The sequence below is a fragment of the Phyllobates terribilis genome, unplaced genomic scaffold, assembly GCF_046119375.1.
Source record: "Phyllobates terribilis strain yellow unplaced genomic scaffold, ASM4611937v1 Scaffold_2__4_contigs__length_985480577, whole genome shotgun sequence".
Lineage (NCBI taxonomy): Eukaryota > Metazoa > Chordata > Amphibia > Anura > Dendrobatidae > Phyllobates > Phyllobates terribilis.
The window spans coordinates 797,566,790-797,587,955 of NW_027362762.1; the positions used below are offsets into that span (position 1 = coordinate 797,566,790).

The 21,166-nt window shown below is 41.7% G+C and overlaps 1 protein-coding gene across 3 annotated transcripts in view; it reads right to left on the bottom strand.

The window, feature by feature from the left end:
* MAP7D2 (MAP7 domain containing 2) overlaps positions 1 to 19,194 on the bottom strand; it is a 138,528-nt gene extending 119,334 nt beyond the window's left edge. Inside the window, exon 1 of one of the 3 annotated variants that reach the window (XM_073667471.1) lies at positions 18,949 to 19,194. In XM_073667471.1, coding sequence (XP_073523572.1) covers positions 18,949 to 19,009 — 61 coding nt within the window. In that variant the 5' untranslated portion in view covers positions 19,010 to 19,194. Of the gene's footprint in view, positions 1 to 268; positions 293 to 18,948 lie in introns of those variants that run through there. The other 2 variants (XM_073667480.1, XM_073667476.1) reach the window with 2 other exon arrangements.
* Between the last annotated feature and the right edge of the window lie 1,972 nt (positions 19,195 to 21,166).

Sequence of the window (21,166 nt, forward strand, 5' to 3'; positions counted from 1 at the left end):
TCTTACATAGAAAAACAGAGCAGCAGGAATAAAGTATTTTTTTAACTCTACTATATGGGTTGCAAAGATATGTGGGGGGGTTTTATTAGGTGTTCCTTGTTATCGTATTTACCAAAGGGGCATGGCTCACAGGAGTCTACAGGGACAAATCTTTAGGCTCTGCTGCACGACCTCTAATTAAAGGGAATCTGACTGCAGTTTTTGCTATGTAATATGAGAGCACCAAATATAGAAGCAGAGACCCTGATTACAGAGATGTGTCACTTACTGGGCTGTGTTTTGCTGTTACAATACAAATCAGTGTTATCAGCAGGAGATTATCACTAGAAGAAAGCTGGCCTCGTGCGTCCTAGTCCAACCACAACACTGACAAACAAAATGAAGTATGAGACTTTGAACCAAACAAAAAAAATAAAAATAAATAAAAAAATAAAAAACACACATTGGCAATACATTTAAAACACAAAAACCTCATTTAAATCAATAGGTCATTTTATAATGATAGCTTCCCTTTAACAATTCAAAGCCCAGTATTTTGTTTCTCATGAAGAGTATGGGGAAATCATGATTTTGCTAATTACTACATAACTGCATGCTGGGTGTAATTTACAAAGCCATTCACATATTTGACATCTTGGCTACACACAGACATGGAGCTATAAACTCCAGCATTATTTATATGATATTACCGTAAGTATACACACATTTATTTTACATGCACATACAGTTAAGATATATTTGATAGAAACCTCTAAATATATGACTGACAGGTCTTTCTACACTGCATTTTTGGATTTATATGGCCACTCATTTACTAGCTGCAAAATATTCAGATGCCTGATAAATCATAACTCACCACCCAAATAGTTTACCATCATGTTTATACTCATTTCTAAAGTTACTACCATGAACTCAGGAAATTGGTAAACGGGGGTCCACAGCAACATGTGGTGGCCCATGAGCAACAGAAAATGAAATAAATAGATACAAATACATTGCTGTTTGCTAGTCTGTAGAACCTAGAGGGAACTTGCTGACTAATAAAGACCTGTGATCACAGCAGCATCAGAATAGGTTCAACACAGGTGGTCTCTCTGCAGTATGAGTGTACTAAAGAGAGGATGTCATTAATGTAATAGGAGATAGCAAGCTTGTAGAAACTGTGACCAGGGCCCTGGCTGCTGCTCGCCCATGTCTGTAATATTGCAGACAGCTTCCCATTTGTGAATTAAGATGAGCTCTACAGCAGGGTAAGGTTTGAAGGCAAACACTGCACATACAGTGGTGTGAAAAAGTGTTTACCCCCTTTCTGATTTCTTATGCTTTTGCATCTTTGTCACACTTAAATGTTTCAGATTACAAAATAAATTTAAATATTAGACAAAGATCACATAACAAAAAATTAAAGGTCTTTATTATTAGGGGAAAAAGAAATCCAAACCGACAGGGCCCTGTGTGAAAACGTGAAAACTGCAATCAAGCATTTACATCAACTGGGAATGAGTCTTTTACAATGCTCTGGAGCAATTTTGGTCCACTCATCTTTGCAAAATTGTTGTAATTCTGCCACATTGGAGGATTTCAGAGCATTAACCACTTTTTTAAGGTCATGCCACAGCATCTCAATTGGATTAAGGTCAGGACTTTGACTAGGCCTCTCCAAGGCCTTAATCTTGTTTTTCCTTAAACTATTCAGTGGTGGACTTGCTAGTGTGTTTTGGATCATTGTCCTGCTGCATAACCCAAGTGCGCGACAACTTGAGGTGACAAACAGATGGTCAGACATTCTGCTTCAGGATTTTTTAGCAGACCGCAGAATTATTGGTTCCATTTACCACAGCAAGTCTTCGAGGTCCTGAATCAGAAAAACAGCCCCAGACCATCACACTACCACCACCATATTTTACTGTTTGTATGATGTTCCTTTTTTGAATTTCTGTGTTACTTCTGAGCCAGATGTAATGGGACATACACCTTCCCAAAAGTTCAACTTTTGCCTCGTCAGTTCACTGAGTATTCTCCCAAAAGTCTTAGCGATTATCAAGATGTTTTCTGGCAAAACTTAGACAACCCTTTATGTTCTTTTTGCTTAGCAGTGGTTTTTGTCTTGGAACTCTGCCATGAATGCCATTTTTGCCCAGTTTCTTTCTTATGGTGACGTCATGAACATGGACCTTAACTGAGGCAAATGAAGCCTGCAGTTCTTTGAATGTTGTTGTGGTGTCTTGTGACCTCTTGCATGAGTCGTCGCTGCGCTCTTGGGGTAATTTTGGTCGACCGGCCACTCCTGGGAAGGTTCACCACTGTTGCATGTTTTCGCCATAGGTGGATAATGGCTCTCACTGTACTTCGCTGGAGTCCCTAGCTTTAGAAATGGCTTTATAACCTTTTCCAGACTGATAGATCTCCATTACTTTGTTTCTCATTAGTTCCTGAATTTCTTTGGATTGCAGCATGATGTATAGCTTTCGAGGAACTGTTGGTCTACTTCACTTTGTCAGGCAGGTCTTATTTAAGTGATTTCTCCAGTGAGAAATGGTGTGGCAGTAATCAGGCCTGTGTGTGGCTAGGGAGATTGAACTCCGCTTCCCAAAGATGTGATAAGCCACAGTTAATTTATGTTTTAGGAAGGGGGCAATCACTTTTTCACACAGGGCCCTGTAGGTTTGGATTTCCTTTTCCCTTAATAATAAAGACCTTCGTTTAAAAACTGCATTTTTTGTTTACTTGTGTTATCTTTGTCTAATATTTACATTTATTTTGTGATCTAAAGCATTTAAGCGTGACAAACATGCAAAAGAATAAGAAATCAGGAAGGGGATAAACACTTTCACACCAACGTAGGTAAAGCACAGGAGGATCCAAGAGCATGGTGAAGTTTTATTTTTATTCCACTGGAGATATGATTTATGAAGGGTTATGTGATTAACACTAAGGCTCTATTCACATTATGTTTGTGATTTGTATCTGGCACATTCATTGGGAGCATTTCTCCAAGTATAGATAGGCTCATAGGCTTTGCAACACATTTTTAACTAGCACTCACTCCTACAGTGCCCGAAAGACAATGCACCAATCACCAACGTGCAGGATTAAAGACTTAACTTTAGGTTGGGTGATGGCTGTAGATTCCACATCGGCATTTCTCTTCATACTTACTGCAGTAAAAACATCTTCAGGCAGGCAGCCATTATTTCTTATAAGCAATGTTTGTCCAGCAATTTATTCTCTTGCAGTCAGGAGAGATTTTCCTCTTGTATTAAAACGGTACAGAAGACCGCAGCACTGAAGATAATAGTAGGTGCTAACTATTCGCTTGAGAATAAAGCAAGATCATTAAAAACAACCTACACACTAATAAGTGAAATTGTGAGAATAAGGCCACGTTCACATGTTCAGTATTAGGTCAGTATTTTACATCAGTATTTGTAAGCTAACGTGGCAATCCTCTGATGCTTGCACCAATCATTCTTGTTCTGCAACTCTTTGGTTCCTGCTCTAGTTCTCATTTTAGTATTGCAATGCAGTCTTCAGGCTATGTGGCTTTTGCCTTGTATTTAGCCAGATCCTTGCCTGTATGTCTGTTCTAGGGTTCAACACTTGGCTTCTCCAGTAAGGTGATTATTAATTAATTTGGTACCACAAATTACTGCCATTAGTCTTAGGCTATGTTCACACATCATGGTTTTTTTCAGCGTTTTTTGCTGCATATTTTTATGCAAATGTTCAGCTTCCTTTTGCAGTACCAGCAAAGTCTATGAGAAACCAGAATTCTCTGTTCACACATCATGTTTTTTTTGCTGTGTATTTTGTGCCTTGGTTGCGTTTTTTGGAAAATAGAGCATGTCACTTCTTTCAGCATTTTTTCACCCATAGGAAGTAATGGGTGGTGAAAAAAAATTGCTGAAAAAACGCAACAAAATTTGAATCTACATTTTTGATGGCAAAATAGAATGGGATTCTTTTTTTTCACAGAACTTTATGTACATGTATAAACAGCGACAGAAGGACAGTGAAAAAAAAGCTGAAAAAAAAAAACGCATCAAAACTGCCAGAAAGATACTGAACAATAAAGATAAAGTTTTTCTGCAGATTTGTGACGCAAAAAAAAAACAACAAAACATGATGTGTGAACATAGACATAGGGTTAAGTTGTCTCTGATCTCTGTCCTGGCTTCCCTGCTATCATAACAGCTATTATTTCTAGTGTCACTAAAGACAGCTCAGTCTGCGGCTGCCATATAGTGAAGCATGCTCCTGGGTAGACCATAGTGAAATTATTTGTCATGGGGATACCGCGACAGAGTGTGGTAAGACGATCGCAGCGTCTGGAGACACATACACTTGCGATAGTTAGAACTGCTAATAGGACGGTGAAGCCTTTCTGACTTTCTTTGCTCTGGTGCTGCAAGGGTTAAACTGCTTAGTTGGACTCCTGGAGTCCTCAGTTTTGTGTTGTATCAGCTGTTCTGAGTTCTTTACTCCCAGCAGGTATAAAAGTGCCCTCCTCCTTGCCAATGATAGTTACCACTACCTGGTTTAGAATTGAAGGAGAGAGTTCAGTGTTTGGAGTAAGCAGTTGGAGAGTTTTTCCAGAAGATTGCTGTGTGGAGTTGGTTTGCATATTTATCCTTACCCTCTCCTATTTGGTTTCCCATTTTGTTGTTTTGAGAGTGTATTTGTATGATTGTAGTTTTCTTTTATCCCTGTCTGTCTGGTTAGTGTTTGCCTATACACTAAGGCCTCACATCTGCCTGGGTGGGGGAGGGAACAGAAAAGGGCAAGATAGGAGCATAGCAAAGTACCAGACCCCAGCATCGCCACCATCCGGGGTAATTCGGGGGACAGGGATAGCCTAGGGTGCCCCTAGTTTGAGGGATTGGGTAGATGCCTACAGTCCCTTGTCAATACGTGACATTATTATTGGTAGGCATCAATTCCCCCCCACAAACAATAATTTGGCTATATAGCGTGCATCACAAAGTGCATACACCAAAAGAACACACAATTTAATCCTTGAGTTACAAAAGCCTTCTTTAAACAAACTTTGCATAACTCAATAGAACAAGTGAATTGAAGAAACTTTGTTTCTTTGATAAGATATGTCACATACTATTTTCACCACATGAGCTCCTTCTCCTCTCCACAGCATTCTGAAATAATCATTCACTATGAAAAACTGCTAATATCCATCTTAGTAAAACCAGACAGGCCTGCTTACTGAGTTGTCAACTTACAGTGGCCTATATTGATGCCTATGGTGAGGGAGTGGGTGGAGAAAGGAGAGAGTGTGGATTCACAGCTGCCTTGCTCAGTACTACTCTAAATTGGCCTCCATGTTGCTGCTGCTTCTTAATATATGCTACACGGAGACAGGAAAGTAGGAATCCCTCAAGTCTGTGTTGAGTATGGCAAACATGAAAGCAGCTGGTCTCCACCGACTGGTTCAGGGCCAACTGAAAATGGAGCTCACCGAAAGGAAAACCAGTGATAAATGCAGATAAGCAATATAATAGCCAGAAATAGTATTATTACTCATGTACACACACACAAACACATTATAGCTCATCCTGAAAGTCACCTAAAATTACAGGTACATTTTAAAGAAGCACTGCCATAATTTTTTATTTTTTTTTATACATTTCAATCATTATATAGTATATGGCACTGTGCACTTACAACTGCTCAAATTGCCTTTTTACCTAGTAAATTCTCTTTTCTCTGTTCTATGTAGAAACAGAAAGTGTCTTTTCCCTACAAAAATCATTCCAACTCCTGACCCAGCTACTCCTCCTCCACTTGCCAGGATTATTTGCAGTGACTGATGAGTCATGCAGGGAAAATTGATCTCATGTTTCCACATAGAGCTTAGAAGGAGTCTGCTAGTCTGTTTTTAAATCACGTGAGGTCATAGACTTAGGTTGTGTGCCCACGATGTGTTTTTTAAGCGTTTCCGCAGCAGCAAAAAAATGCTGCAGAAACGCTTAAACGCTTGGTAAAAGGTCTTCCATGTTCCCCAATGATAATCCGCATGTGCTGTGGATTATCATTGCGGAAAAAAACGGAGCACTACCAATTATTTTGCGGAAGTGCTGCGTTTTCGCCGCCACTGACTTGCATTAGAACTCGCCAATTCCGCAAGACTGCATCTGTACTTGCGTAATTGGCGCGTTCTAATGTGCGGATGGTACCCGGGTGTGGAGGACAGGAGACTCTCCTCCACACCCAGATACCATTAAAAGCTGTAAAAAAAAATAAAATAAAAAATAAAGATTATATTCACGTTCCGATGGCCCCCGGACTCCTTCCCTGTGCTGGTCTTCGCTTGCCGACAGATCGCGCAGGACTGAAGGACCTGCGGTGACATCACAGTCATGTGACGGCAGGTCTTTCAGTACAGCGTACCGCGATCTGCTGGCAGCCAGCACAGGAGCGCAGCAAGACTGCAGGGGCCATCGGAAGGTGAGTATAGGTTTATTTTTTATTTTTTGACATTCTTTAAGGTCACACTATATAAATCCATGCTGTTTGCATGGATTTATATAGTGTGACCGAGTTGTCAAGCACTTTCCAAGTGATGCTAAAATCGCTTGGAAAGCGCTTGACACCCGCATGGGGAAATGCATGTGAAGAACGCTTCACATCCGCTTGTCCCTGGCAGGAAAAATGCATGTACAATCCGCATGAGTTTTTTTTCTGCCAGGGGAGATGCAGAAACGCTCAGGAAAAAATCCGGAGCATTTCTGCATCGTGGGCACATAGCATTAATGGACAACAGAAGAACTAAGTGGGTAGAAAGGCAAAATGATCAATTGTAAGTACACAGTGCTATATAATGTGATGATTGCAATATATTAAAAAGGATAAACATTTTGATGGGAGTGCTTCTTTAAGACCACATAGTATGTAGCTTATAATACGTCATATTAAACTTTACTGCAAAGTCACATTTGGAAATACAGTACAGACCAAAAGTTTGGACACACCTTCTCATTTAAATTTTTTTCTGTATTTTCTTGACTATGAAAATTGTACATTCTCACTGAAGGCATCAAAACTATGAATTAACAAATGTGGAATTATATACTTAACAAAAAAGTGTGAAACAACTGAAAATATGTCTTATATTCTAGGTTCTTCAAAGTAGCCACCTTTTGCTTTGATGACTGCTTAGCACACTCTTGGCATTCTCTTGATGAGCTTCAAGAGGTAGTCACCGGAAATGGTCTTCCAACCAGGAACCAGGCATGTAGAGTCCATCCGTTCATCTTTTCTGCGTCGCACAAAGACACGGTGGTTGGAACCAAAGATCTCAAATTTGGACTCATCAGACCAAAGCACAGATTTCCACTGGTCTAATGTCCATTCCTTGTGTTCTTTAGCCTAAACAAGTCTCTCCTGCTTGTGGTTTCCTAGCAGCTATTTTACCATGAAGGCCTGCTGTACAAAGTCTCCTCTTAACAGTTGTTGTAGAGATGTGTCTGCTGCTAGAACTCTGTGTGGCATTGACCTGGTCTCTAATCTGAGCTGCTGTTAACCTGCGATTTCTGAGGCTGGTGACTTGAATAAACTTATCCTCAGAAGCGACTCTTGGTCTTCCTTTCCTGGGGCAGTCCTCATGTGAGCCAGTTTCTTTGCAACTGCTCTTGGGGACACTTTCAAAGTTTGCCCAATTTTTCAGACTGACTGACCTTCATTTCTTGTAATGATGGCCACTCGTTTTTCTTGCCATAATACAAATTCTAACAGTCTATTCAGCTGTGTATCCACCAGACTTCTGCACAACACAACTGATGGTCCCAACCCCATTTATAAGGTAAGAAATCCCACTTATTAAACCTGACAGAGCACACCTGTGAAGTGAAAACCATTTCCGGTGACTACCTCTTGAAGCTCATCAAGAGAATGCCAAGAGTGTGCAAAGCAGTCATCAAAGCAAAAGGTGGCTACTTTGAAGAACCTAGAATATAAGACATATTTTCAGTTGTTTCACACTTTTTTGTTAAGTATATAATTCCACATGTGTTAATTCATAGTTTTGATGCCTTCCGTGTGAATGTACAATTTTCATAGTCAAGAAAATACAGAAAAATCTTTAAATGAGAAGGTGTGTCCAAACTTTTGGTCTGTACTGTATGTATTTGTGATGATTCATGATATTATTTAACAACTGCAGTGCTGTCAGTCCGAAAAGTAAATAAACCTAAAACTTGAATTTTAAAGAAAGTTTTAAGTGCGTTTTTGTCTTTAAGAGAATATACAGCAGGTGAATTAAGTATTTAACATGTCACTAATTTTCTAATTAAGTATATTTCTAAAGGTGCTATTGACATAAAATTCTCACCAGATGTCAGTAACAGCCCATCCAATCCACACAGGCAAAGAAATCAGACCATAGATGTCCATAAATTAAGTTAAGTTATGTGTAATAGTGAGAAATTACACAAAGAAAAAGTATTGAACACATGAAGAAAAAGAAGTGCAAAAAGCCAGGGAAAGTCATGACACCAGCTGAAATCTATCAGCAATTAGAAAGCAATTCTGCTACTTAGTGAAAAATAAATATCAGCTGGTTTAACTGATGGCCTATAAAAAGGTGTCTCATTACCAAGGTGCCACACAAGAAACATCTTGTGATGGGTAAACCAGTGAGCAGTCTCAAGACCTTCGCAACATTATTGTTGCAAAACATACTGATGGCACTGGTTACAGAAAAATTTCTAAACTACTGAAAGTTCCAGTGAGCACTGTTGGGGCTATAATTTACAAGTGGAAAGAACATAATTTCACCATAAACCGGCCACGACTAGGTGCTCCCCTCAAGAATTCAGACAGAGTGAAAAGAATTATCAGAAGAGTGTCCAAGAGCCAAGGACCACTTGTGGAGAGCTACAGAAAGACCTGGAATCAGCAGGTACAACTGTTTCAAAGAAAACTATAAGTAATGCACTCAATCTCCATGGCCTGTATTCATGCTCACCATGCAAGACTCCATTGCCGAACAAAAAGCATGTTCAAACTTGTTTAAGGTTTGCTCAATGATATTTAGACAAGCCTGTGAAATACTGAGAGAATATAGTCTGGTCAGATGAGAGCAAAATTGAACTCTTTGGATGCCATAATACATACCATGTTTGGAGGTCAAACAGCACTGCATAACACACCAAAAATACCATACCAACAGTGAAGTTTGGAGGTTGGAACATCAAGGTGTGGGGCTGTTTTTCAGTATACGGCACTGTCAAACTTCATATGATTGAAGGAAGGATGAATGGACAAACGAAAAGACATTCTTGATAAAAATCTGCTGCCATCTACCAGGATGATGAAGATAAAACAAGGGTGGACATTTTAGCAAGACAATGATCCCAAACACACAACAAAGGAAACTCTCAATTGGTTTCAGAGAAAGAAAATAAAGCTGCTAGAATGGCTCAGCCAATCACCTGATCTCAATCCAATAAAAAAATTTATGAAAGGAACTAGAGCTAGAAGTTCATAGGAGCCCATGGATCCCTCAGGATTTGTGTAGAAGAATGGGCCAAAAATCACACCTGTGCAATGCATGTGACTAGTTTCTCCATACAGGAGGTGTCTAGAAACGGTCATCACCAACAAAGGCTGTATGTTACTTTCATCACAGGCTTTCACCCCATCTTCTTGACATTACAAGAACCACTCGAAAGAGGTCATAATGTCACTGTAATGGGATCAGTCATATACGGGGATCAGTCATATACGGGGTTATGAGGCATCTTGCCAATTATATGCATAAAACTGATTTCATAAATTTCTGAGGTGTCCAAGGATATTGATGGAGGTAGCATTAGATACTGACCTTGGTCTGTCACTATGATGTGCATGCAATAAATCCAATTTCTCTGGGCATCTCCCTTATGGTGTTTCATCTATGAAAATCACCAGCCAGCCTAATAGCTGGTATGTGATAACCAGAAATACATTACACTGGAAATGATTTATATCAAATAACATTGATACAATCACCAATACATTAAATAGTATAAAACAAATAAATATCACCGTTAGTCTGTAGTGTTTCAGGTAATAAAACATCCAAATGGCAAAAGAAAAAAAATATATAATTGTTGTATTTATTTATTTTCACATTAAAGGGTTTTTTTATTTTTAGGAAAGTGGATGCCAAACAATTCCTGTAATGCAAAATAACAGAGACAAAAAGTACTAACCCGCCTCTGCTAAAGCGCCGTCTCCTGCTGTTGTTCCAGTCTGTGTTTTGGCTGCAGGGGTGACATTAGCTCACATCATTGCTGCAGCCAATCACTGAGCCCAGCGCTCATACCGGCTACCTTAGAAGAACAGCTAAGCCCATTGATTTGGCTGCAGAGGTGATGTGACAACAAGAAGTCACCGCTGCCATCCACGTCCAGGGAGATTAGCCACAGTGCCATGGGTTGTAAACTTCTTGATTATGTTGTGCATTGTGGATAAAGGAACATCAAGATCTCTGGAGATGGACTTGTAACCTTGAGATTGTTGATATTGTTCAATAATTTTGGCTCTCAAGTCCTCAGACAGTTCTCTTCTCCTCATTCTATTCTCCATGCTTAGTGTGGCACATACAGACACAAAATGCAAAGATTACGTCAACGTCTCTCCTTTTTATCTGGTTTCAGGTGTGATTTTCATATTGCCACACCTGTTACTTGCCACAGGTCAGTTTGAACGAGCATCACATGCTTGAAACAAAATTACTCAATTTTGGAAATGTGACAACAATTTTATCCTGCCCATTTTTGGGGTTGTGTCAAATTATGTCCAATTTGCCTTTTTTTCCCCTCTGTTTTTTTTTCATGTTGTTCCAATACACACAAAGGAAATAAACATGTGTTTAACAAAGTGTGCAATTGTAATTATTTTCTGGGAGAAATACTTCAATTTCAAGGGTGCCAACACTTTCGGCCATGACTGTATACAGTTAAAAAAAAGAAAAAAAAAAGTCTCCCCGGCATCTAAAAGACATCATGTGCACATACCCTTAGAGAGATAAATGGTAGGAGACTTCTCTAAACCACCTCAGGAGACCTTATAGAAAACATAGCACACGGTCGATTTCATGAAGTCACATGATCAATAAGCTTTCAGGGTTATTAAAAGACGCTTTTCAGGACTCACCAATAATGGCGTGTTACCATGGAGAGCATGTAAACGGCTAGAAATGTAACCGGTAAGCAACCTCTGTGGAGCTGCACATGTCTACCACTGCCTGCATGAGAGTCAATGTATACAACTTTCCCATAAACTCGCTGTATGGAATAGTATCTAAGCACACACAGAATAGGAGGCAGGTACAACTTTCCTTTAGGCTGTGTGCCCACGATGCGTTTTTTAAGCGTTTCCGCAGCGTCAAAAACGCTGCAGAAACGCTTAAAAAACGCATGGTAGAAGGCCTGCCATGTTCCCCAATGATAATCCGTATGTGCTGTGCACATGCTGCGGAAATTTCCGCTGCGGATTATCATTGTGGAAAAAAACACAGCGCTACCAATTATTTTGCGGAAGTGCTGCGTTTTCGCCGCCATTGACTTGCATTAGAACGCGCCAATTCCGCAAGACTGCATCTGTACTTGCGTAATTGGCGCGTTCTAATGTGCGGATGGTACAGGAGACTCTCCTCCACACCCAGGTACCCTAAAAGCTGTAAAAAAAAAGAATAAAATAAAAATTATATTCACTTTCCGACGGCCCCAGGACTCCATCCCTGTGCTGGTCTTCACTTGCCGATAGATCGCGCAGGACTGAAGGACCTGTGGTGACGTCAGTCATGTGACGGCAGGTCCTTCAGTACAGCGTATCTGCTGGCAGCCAGCACAGGAGCGCAGCAAGACTGCAGGGGCCATCGGAAGGTGAGTATAGGTTTATTTTTTACCATTCTTTAAGGTCACACTATATAAATCCATGCTGTTTGCATGGATTTATATAGTGTGACCGAGTTGTCAAGCACTTTCCAAGTGATGCTAAAATCGCTTGGAAAGCGCTTGACACCCGCATGCGGAAATGCATGTGAAGAACGCTTCACTTCCGCTTGTCCCTGGCAGGAAAACACATGTACAATCCGCATGTGTTTTTTTCTGCCAGGGAGATGCAGAAACGCTCAGGAAAAAATCCTGAGCATTTCTGCATCATGGGCACATAGCCTTATACATTTCCTTCTTTCCATTTCTGTGTTTGTCTCAAAAAACCTATATCAAAAAGTCCTGCAAAGGCAGTATGTGTGACTACATAAAGATAAGCTAGTGGGTGCATCATCCAGCCCGTCAGACGATCCCTCTACATCATCCAGGGGTTTTTACATTGGCTCATTTCTTTATGATGCTTCACCTGAAATATATATTTGCATTAGCCGGTCATATCTATGATGAGGCACAGCAGAGTTAATGAAAAGTATATTCACTGGCCAAGTCAAATATTGAGAATTAAGGAGCAAGAAATCAGCTTGGTAAAGTAAACAGCGAAACCCATGGGAAGTAAAATGCGCACAAGCCTTTACTGTTCAGACACAACAAGGTGTTTGTTTCCTCCTTATAAACCTAAAACTCATTCCCTCTGTGAACCTTCTGATATTCCTGCACTGTCTGGAGATAATCACCACAATAACGTCATCCACAAATGACAGCCACATATTTAGCTGTGAAGACAATAGGACTGCAAACATAAGTGTTCCCCAAAAGTTGTCCTTCTGCATCCATGGGCCATGCTCCCATGTAGCGAAAACTATTTCTGCTGACTTTTCTTGTGCAGTAAATCCGCTAATTTTAGCAGTTCAATGAATGTGATTTGTGAAAGTTCATGCCCAGTGTGTGTTTAAAGGGAAGATGCCAAGATTTTTTTTTATTTTGGTAGTAATAATTATTGATTATATAATAAATTATTTTTAATAAAAAAAAAAAAAAAGCAGTGAATTTAATTTTGTACTATTATTTTCTGCAACCACTGGGGCTGCCATTTGCATTTGCTGGTGTGTAACGCAAAATGAAAATCACACCTGAAACCAGATAAAAGGGAAATAAGTTGACTCAATCTTTACATTGTGTGCGACACTAAGCATGGAGAACAGAAAGAGGAGAAGAGAACTGTCTGAGGACTTGAGAACCAAAATTGTTGAAAAATATCAACAATCTCAAGGTTACAAGTCCATCTCCAGAGATCTTGATACTCCTTTGTCGTCCATGGTGCACAACGTAATCAAGAAGTTTACAACCCATGGCACTGCAGCTAATCTCCCTGGATATGGATGGCAGAGAAAAATTGATGAAATGTTGCAACGCAGAATAGTCTGTATGGTGGATAAGCAGCCCCAATCAAGTTCCAAAGATATTCAAGCTGTCCTGCAGGCTCGGGGGGCATCAGTGTCAGTGTGACCTATCCGTCGATACTTGAATGAAATTAAACGCTATGGCAGGACACACAGGATGACCCAACTGCTGACACAGACCCATTAAAAAGTTTGCAGTTTGCCAAAATGTACGTGATTAAGCCAAAATCCTTCTGGGAAAGCGTCCTGTGGACAGATGAGACCAAGATAGAGCTTTTTAGTAAAGAATATCATTTTACTGTGTACCGAGAACGGAATTAGGCCTACAAAGAAAAGAACACAGCACCTACAGTCAAATATGGTGGAGTTTCAAGGATGTTTTGCTGCCTCTGGCTCTGGGTGGCTTTACTGTGTGCAAGGCATCATGAAATGTGATTATTCCCAAAGGATTTTGGGTCGCAATGCAGTTACCAGTGTCAGAAAGCGGGGTTTGAACCCTAGGTCATGGGTCTTCCAGCAAACATACTTCAATCATACTTCAAGCAGCACTCAGAAATGGATGGAAACAAAGCGCTGGAGAGTTCTGAAGTGGCCAGCAAGGAGTCTGGATCTAAATCTCATTGAACACCTGAGGAGAGATCTTAAAATTGCTGTTGGGAGAAGGCACCCTTCAAACTTGAGAGACCTGGAGCAGTTTGTAAAAGAATGGTCCAAAATTCCAGTTGTGAGGTGTAAGAAGCTTGTTGATGGTTATAGGAAGCGATTGATTGTAGTTATTTATTCCAAAGGATGTGAAACCAAATATTAAGTTGAGAGTGTCAACAATTTTGTCCAGCCCATTTTTGGGGTTTTATGTGAAATTATGTCCAATTTGCCTTTCATTCTCTTTTTTTGTGTTGTTTCAATACACACAAAGGAAATATACATGTGTAATTGCAATAATTTTCTGGGATAAATACTTCATTTTCTGGAACAATTTCAAGGGTGACAACACTTTCGGCCATGACTTCAATATAATATTATATTTTATTGTATCATTGAATAGACAAAGCTGATGCGTTTTTTGAGCAGATACATCTTAAGAATTGACATGTTGCTTTTTTCCATTGTAAAAACAGCACCATGTTCTTTAGAGCCAAGATTTTTAAATTAAATCAGATGGAAGCATATTTAAGGGTATGTTCATTTAGTAACTTCAAGACACCAACGTGCCAGCCTTGTTTTGAAAGAGGAAGAGACTTCAGAAAAATGCTGGTGGTATTTTTCCTGAAGCTTCTTTTTTTGCTATCTGAAGAATGGCCAACTCACTTCTTTTAACCACTTTGCGCCTAAAGTGGATAAAATAATCTGAGAAAGTCTGAACATGTGCACAGCAAGTAGTTTTTACATTGCAGTGCACATGTTCATTCTTTTTAGCAAGTATTCAGGTGGGTTTCGGAATAGACCTGCTTAAGGGAAAAAAAAAAAAATACTCCCATACTCCTATGGAGTATGTCAAGCTGTTTCTCATGTTGATTTTGGAGGATCATCTTCAAAATCCACAACAAAAAACTCAGTGTGCAGATACTTCAATAACAGCAAGAGCACATAGGGCCTGATTAAATTGTTGTGTATGCCGGTCTTGATGAAAGTGCGTTGAACTAAGATGCAACAAACTTAGTGCGCATCTTAATAAATTTGGCGCATATTTAAGCTGCCGTGCACCACCACAAGAAATATTCTCCAATTAGGGACTGGGATATATTTCTTTCCTAAATGATGATGAATTATTGACTGTGCTTCACACCTCACCCTTACGTCTAAGCACTGCCACTTTCCAAAAAGCTTGAATTCTCACAAAAACTGCTTGATGGATCGGGACCGTAAAAGTAACAGCTCGATGGGAAAATCTTTGTCTTTACAAATCTGGAAGTAACAGATTAAAGGTCGTCCACGTGAGTCATCCATGCACTGATACCGTGGCCGCACCGTATACATTACACACCATAGAACACATACACTCATGGCTTCCTAACCGATAAGGTGCAGGTTCCTGGGAATGTTCAGTAAAAAAGACAAAAAACATTTACCTTGATGTGGAGATGAAGAAATGATGTAACTGTGTAGCTCGTATAACAAGCTACCAAGGAGATGAAATCCCCCATCCACCCATCTATAAATATTATATGGGGCTTGAAGTGTTCACATTAATCCAGGTACAGTCAGGACGTTCCTTTGAAATGTAAAGCAGCGAGACTCCTGAATGATTCCTATGACTACAATGTACCAAAGAGGTGGGAATTCTTACTGTGCAAATCATTCCCAGGCAGGCGGGGCGATACTGAACACTCACATTGCCATCACGGCAATATTCAGGATTATTACACTGACTAAAATGTCATTTCATGTAACAAGCGTGAATCCTAATTTCATAATTGAGATGCATATAAGCATTCAATAAACCAAACTAGGAAAAAGCTTAACAGGTCTCGGAGCCAGGGACAACATGCTATACATCTGCATGGAGAAATAGAGGTGCATGTAGAAGTAGCACTTAAAGGGGGTTATCCAAACCCTAATAAATGATGACCTTTCCATCAGACTAGATTGGTGGGGTGCAGGGTGCTGGACCCCCACCTATCAGCTGATATCAGCTCCAGCAGCAATGTATGGGGTAGAACACAGCAGACCTACACATTGCTTGGTGGCCACTGTTGAGTATTGCGCTTCTGTTCCCATTCAAGTGAATGGGAGCGGCCACTCCGCAATGTACATCGTTTAGTTCAGGCCACTGGCAAAGCAGTTTTCAGCTGATCTGGTATATGAACTCCACCAACCCAATACTGATGACCTACACCACAAATAGATAGATTAATTGCTAGGTCCTAACCAACCCCTTTAAGTGTCTACCTTCCCCTTCCAGTAGTAACCCTTGTAGTTGCCTCTGTGAATCTCTCCAGTTCTCTGAATTGTCAGCATAAGACCTAAAGTTCTTCAGCAAAGGACCATTTTAGGTATCTGGATCACATGAATCCTGAATATGATGCCTATAGATTCCTTACTGATCCTCAGTCTATCTTCTAGGGTGAATACATTGGATACGTGCCATACACTGCAACAAGAGTTCTATCCCAAGGAAAATGAATATTGTGGCATTCTAACCTGAAGAAGGTGAAGAGATCCAGCACACAACTGCTCCATAAATGTAAGCAAAAACCAGGAGAGGAACTATCAGAAGAAAAGTATAATAGAAACACGTCGCCACTTCTGTATTTATCACCCACTCCTGGTTTTGGCTTAAAAAAACTGATGTAAAATACTGACCAAATACTCAGTGTGCACGTGGCCTAAGGGAGTTTTTTTTTATTACCTTTCACTGCAGTTTTTGGTCCCTAGTATTTTTCCCCCAAAATTCAGCATATTCTAGTTATGGGTTTATTTCATGCTTTTTTTTTTTCATTGGTTTATAGGTTACTCTTAAAACGCCAAAAAAAGGGGGTTGTGGATTGGGAGGGTGAGTGAAAAAGGCACACACATTATATATTACTACACGCATATATTTACCAACATACTCTATAAAAATAGCAAAAGAACCATTAAGACTTCCAGCAGGGACAGGTTTGTCCAGTTACACGGATATTACTGCAGTGTGTAGTTCAGAGACGGCAGTGCTGCTGTGCAGGGACAATCAGGAGGCCGAGAACGTGCAGCAGAGGTTTCATGTACAACCTGCTGGATGGAAAGAAAACCAACTTTCTGATGGAGCTGCCCCTTAGTGGGGCCATGGCCTATCAGTATTTTTTCTCAGGAGTGGGAGCCAAAATCAGGAGTGTGTAATAAATGCAGAATTGGTGACTTGTTTCTATTATACCTTTTCTCTGATTGTTCCTCACCTGGTTTTGTCTCCCACTCCTGAGAAAAAGTACTGACCGAATACTGACCAAATACTGATAGTGGGGCAGTGGTCTTAGGGTGAATTCACATGTGTCAGATTTATTGCAGATTCTCCATTTAGATGAACGGAAAATGAATTAAAAAAAAAAAAAAAATCACAAAAATTTCTGCCACATGTGAATTAAACCTGAGGTGAAGGTGGTGACGACCATTTGCTGAGAAGTTAACACAGGGACTAGTGCTCCACATTGGTCTTCTGGGGTAATCCAGGCGCAGCGACACGGCCCGCCCACATGTATCATATGGTACCTTCACTGTGGAGTTAGGCCATGTGCACACGTTCAGTATTAGGTCAGTTTTCTACCTCAGTATTTGTAAGCCCAAACCAGGAGTGGGTGATAAATACAGAAGTGGTGACGTGTTTCTATTATACTTTTCCTGTGATTGTTCCTCTCCTGGTTCTGGTTTACAAATACGGAGGTAAATACTGAACATGTGAACGTGGCCTAACATGGGGAGGTTGGCACCGCAAATCTGGTCATATGGAGTAAATTACATGGAATCCTACACACATGCCAAAATCCATGTCTTCCAAGGCTACAAAAACCCTCTGTGTGAATATACCTCCACAGCTTCCACATAAAATGTCGCCAGGCTGCTTAGTTATACAATATTACATGACTGATCCTGAATCACTGAAGACTTGCCATTCAGGAGCTTGTGAAAGCAGGATGACGGCCCATTCAGAAGTCCATTTTTTTTTTTTTGCAGATGAGAAGAAAAAAAAGCCAATTTTCATCCATGTTTGGTCCTTGTGTGTATTTTTTACTATCAATATCACATCCATTTTCCTTGTATGCAAACAAACGTTAAAAAAACAAAACAAAAACAAAACACAAACACCACATTTCCAAGATTCTTCTGCACATTAAACAGTTAAAAACTCACAGCACTCGGATGACAGGTAGACGGGCACTGATGGCACACAGAAGGGCACAGGGCACTGTCTGTCTTTTTCACAGATTGATGTGAATGGAGGAGTCTGATCTATGATGGAGGGGGGGGGGGGTGTGATGGGGGAGGAGCGCTCGTCCCTTATAGAAGCACAGATGTGTGAACAGCCCCCTATAGCAGATGTGTAAGTGGAAGCACGGATAGAACACGTACATGAAATCTACACGTCAGGATGAGAGGACATACCTGCTGCCATTAAATGATCACGTTATAGTCAATAATCGGACAATATGGGGCCATAGAGCGGGGTTATATCTACTGCACGTTGGCATGCCAGGAAGGGTAATGTGTGGGATGGCACCTGCCATCTTTAGCCACTCGCCCATCTGCGGGCAGTGTGGTACATGGATCATATCCTGCTATGATATGATCAGCCCTATACACAGCCAGTAATGACAGCGCAGGCCGCTGCTGACACCTGGGATCTCCACCTACATTGCACTTTGCCCACATCTGTGCACACCGCACTGCCAAGCTCCACATGACAGCACCCATGTCAGCCCAGGAGCCCCTTCACCCACTGTCACCGTCACACACCTGTACACCAGCATAACATGTCAGCAATCCCCTCCTACCCGCCTGGAATCGGCCACATCGCCCTCTGCCAACCCCAGTAAGGGGCATTGCAGCCATCAGCCCCTCTCCATCCCCTCAATGGAGCCCCAGTCGGGTGCCTCGCAGCCATCGCCCACTATCCATATGGTACGGTGATCAGCCGGTGCCAGGCCACTGCCCAGGCTGTTTACCGATGCCAGTCACCCGCTCACCTGCAGGCAGTGTGCCGCCCCGGGGGCTCTGCGGAGACGTCTTCCCGGACCCCTCGGCCATTTTCTAGGTCTTCAGTAATAGCTGCAATTGTGGAAAACGTCCCCTGAGTGGCGACAATGTCAGAGCTGCACCTGATACATGAGCCAGAGCCGCACACACCGCGGGATGAGGCGGCCGGCTGATATGTGTCAGTGCAGAGCGGCGCAGCGGCCGGGAGGAGGCGCAGTGCGGGGGGCGGGGCCACAGTGCGGGGGGCGGGGCCACAGGCGGCTGCTCATTAAGCCGGGTTACCTCTCATTAATGCACTGGCAGCAGGGAGGAGCGGAGGATCACACGTCAGCTCCATCCATCATTGTGGTGAGCGCTCTGCACAATGGGATGGAGACCCTGTATGATAGTGGTGCCGATCTGTACAAGCTGGGGAGCGAGAGGTCGGCCGATCTCACCAGTATCGAGTGTGTACCCCAATCACTACATATGGAATTATCTGCAAACACACTTGGTTAGGTGTAGTGATGGGCGAGCACTAAAATGCTCGGGCGCTCGTTGCTCGGGTGGAGCACATTGGAATACTTGGGTGCTCGACCCCAGCAACGAGCCCACTGTAAGTCTATGGGAAACTCGAGCATTTTTGTGGCGGCCCCCCCCCCCCCTCCTAAAAATTGCTTAAATCGATGGGAACAGTGCTCAAATGGCATGGGAGCAGCATGGAGAAGACCCCTGGAAGCATCTCTGACTCCCAGATCATGGCTGTCAGCAACGTGGTCAGAGTATTACACCACTTTTACGGACTCACAATAAAACATACAAAAACGAAACCAAAATGGATTTTCCTGGGAAATATGTTAAGGAACATCCTTTCCAGGGTAATGACTTGTATATAAGGCAAAATAAATAACCAAAAACAAAAATACTCCTCCGCACCTTGGGCTATGTTCACAAGTAGCGTTTTTGATGCGTTTTTTGCACTTTTGTATTGCTTTCAACCAAGACAAATGCATTCACCAGGAAATGTAATTTTAACATTTTACAACCTTATCTGGCCATGTGCTGTGTGAGATATCATCAGACACATCATGTTTCATTTATGATGGAGGGACTCTGAAAGTCACAAAGCCTATTTTTATAGGGCCATCAGTTCTTAAAGGGCTAGCAGTTGGCCCTCGCTATTCTTAGAGAGCCATCTGCCGGCTATGTTTTATTGTTACTAAAGAGTGTGTCTCCTATACTGTTATTGCGTATGCAGTGAGTGGCAAGGCTGTCCAAAATTTGGACGCACCCCAATACCCCTTTGAAGAGACTTAGAGGATGGCCTCCTGAAAACAATGTTCCCATTATTAGGAACTGGGTCCCCCATTGTGTTTGCCTATGCAATGAATGCAAGGGTTGCCAAAAATTTGGAGGCACTCGAATGCCTCTTGGAAGAGACGTGGAGGTCAGAGGGCCTCCTGAAAACAATTTTCCCATTATTAGGAAGTGGGTCTACCATTGTGTTTGCCTATGCAGTGAATGCAGGGGTTGCCAAAAATTTGGAGGCACTCCAATGCCCCTTGGAAGAGACGTGGAGGTCAGAGGGCCTCCTGAAAACAATGTTCCCTTTATTAGGAAGTGGGTCTCCCATTGTGTTTGCCTATGCACTGAATGCAAGGGTTGCCAAAAATTTGGAGGCACTCGAATGCCCCTTGGAAGAGATGTGGAGGTCAGAGGGCCTCCTGAATTTTTTTTCCCCATTATTAGGAAGTGGGTCTCCCATTGTGTTTGCCTATGCAGTGAATGCAAGGGTTGCCAAAAAATTGGAGGCCCCCCAATGCCCCTTGGAAGAGACGTAGAGGGCCTCATGAAAAAATGTTCCCATTATTAGGAAATGGGTCTCCCATAGTGTTGGCCTATGCAGTGAATGCAAGGGCTGCCAAAAATTGGGAGGCACTCCAATGCCCCTTGGAAGAGATGTGGAGGAGGGCTTCATAAAAAATGTTCCCATTAGAAAGGAGCGGGTTTCCTATACTTGTAATGCCCATGCACTAAGTGTATGGGCTGACAAATATTTACCCCTGGGGGGTATACATGAACATACAGTATGAAATTTTTTTTTTATGGGCACCATAAACACCCTTTTAAAAAATTATGTGGGTGTTGCATCACGGACCACGGTCACCCTGGTGATATGGTGCTGGAGGATGAGGAGAAGGAAGAGGACGAGCAAATAGCCAAAATCAG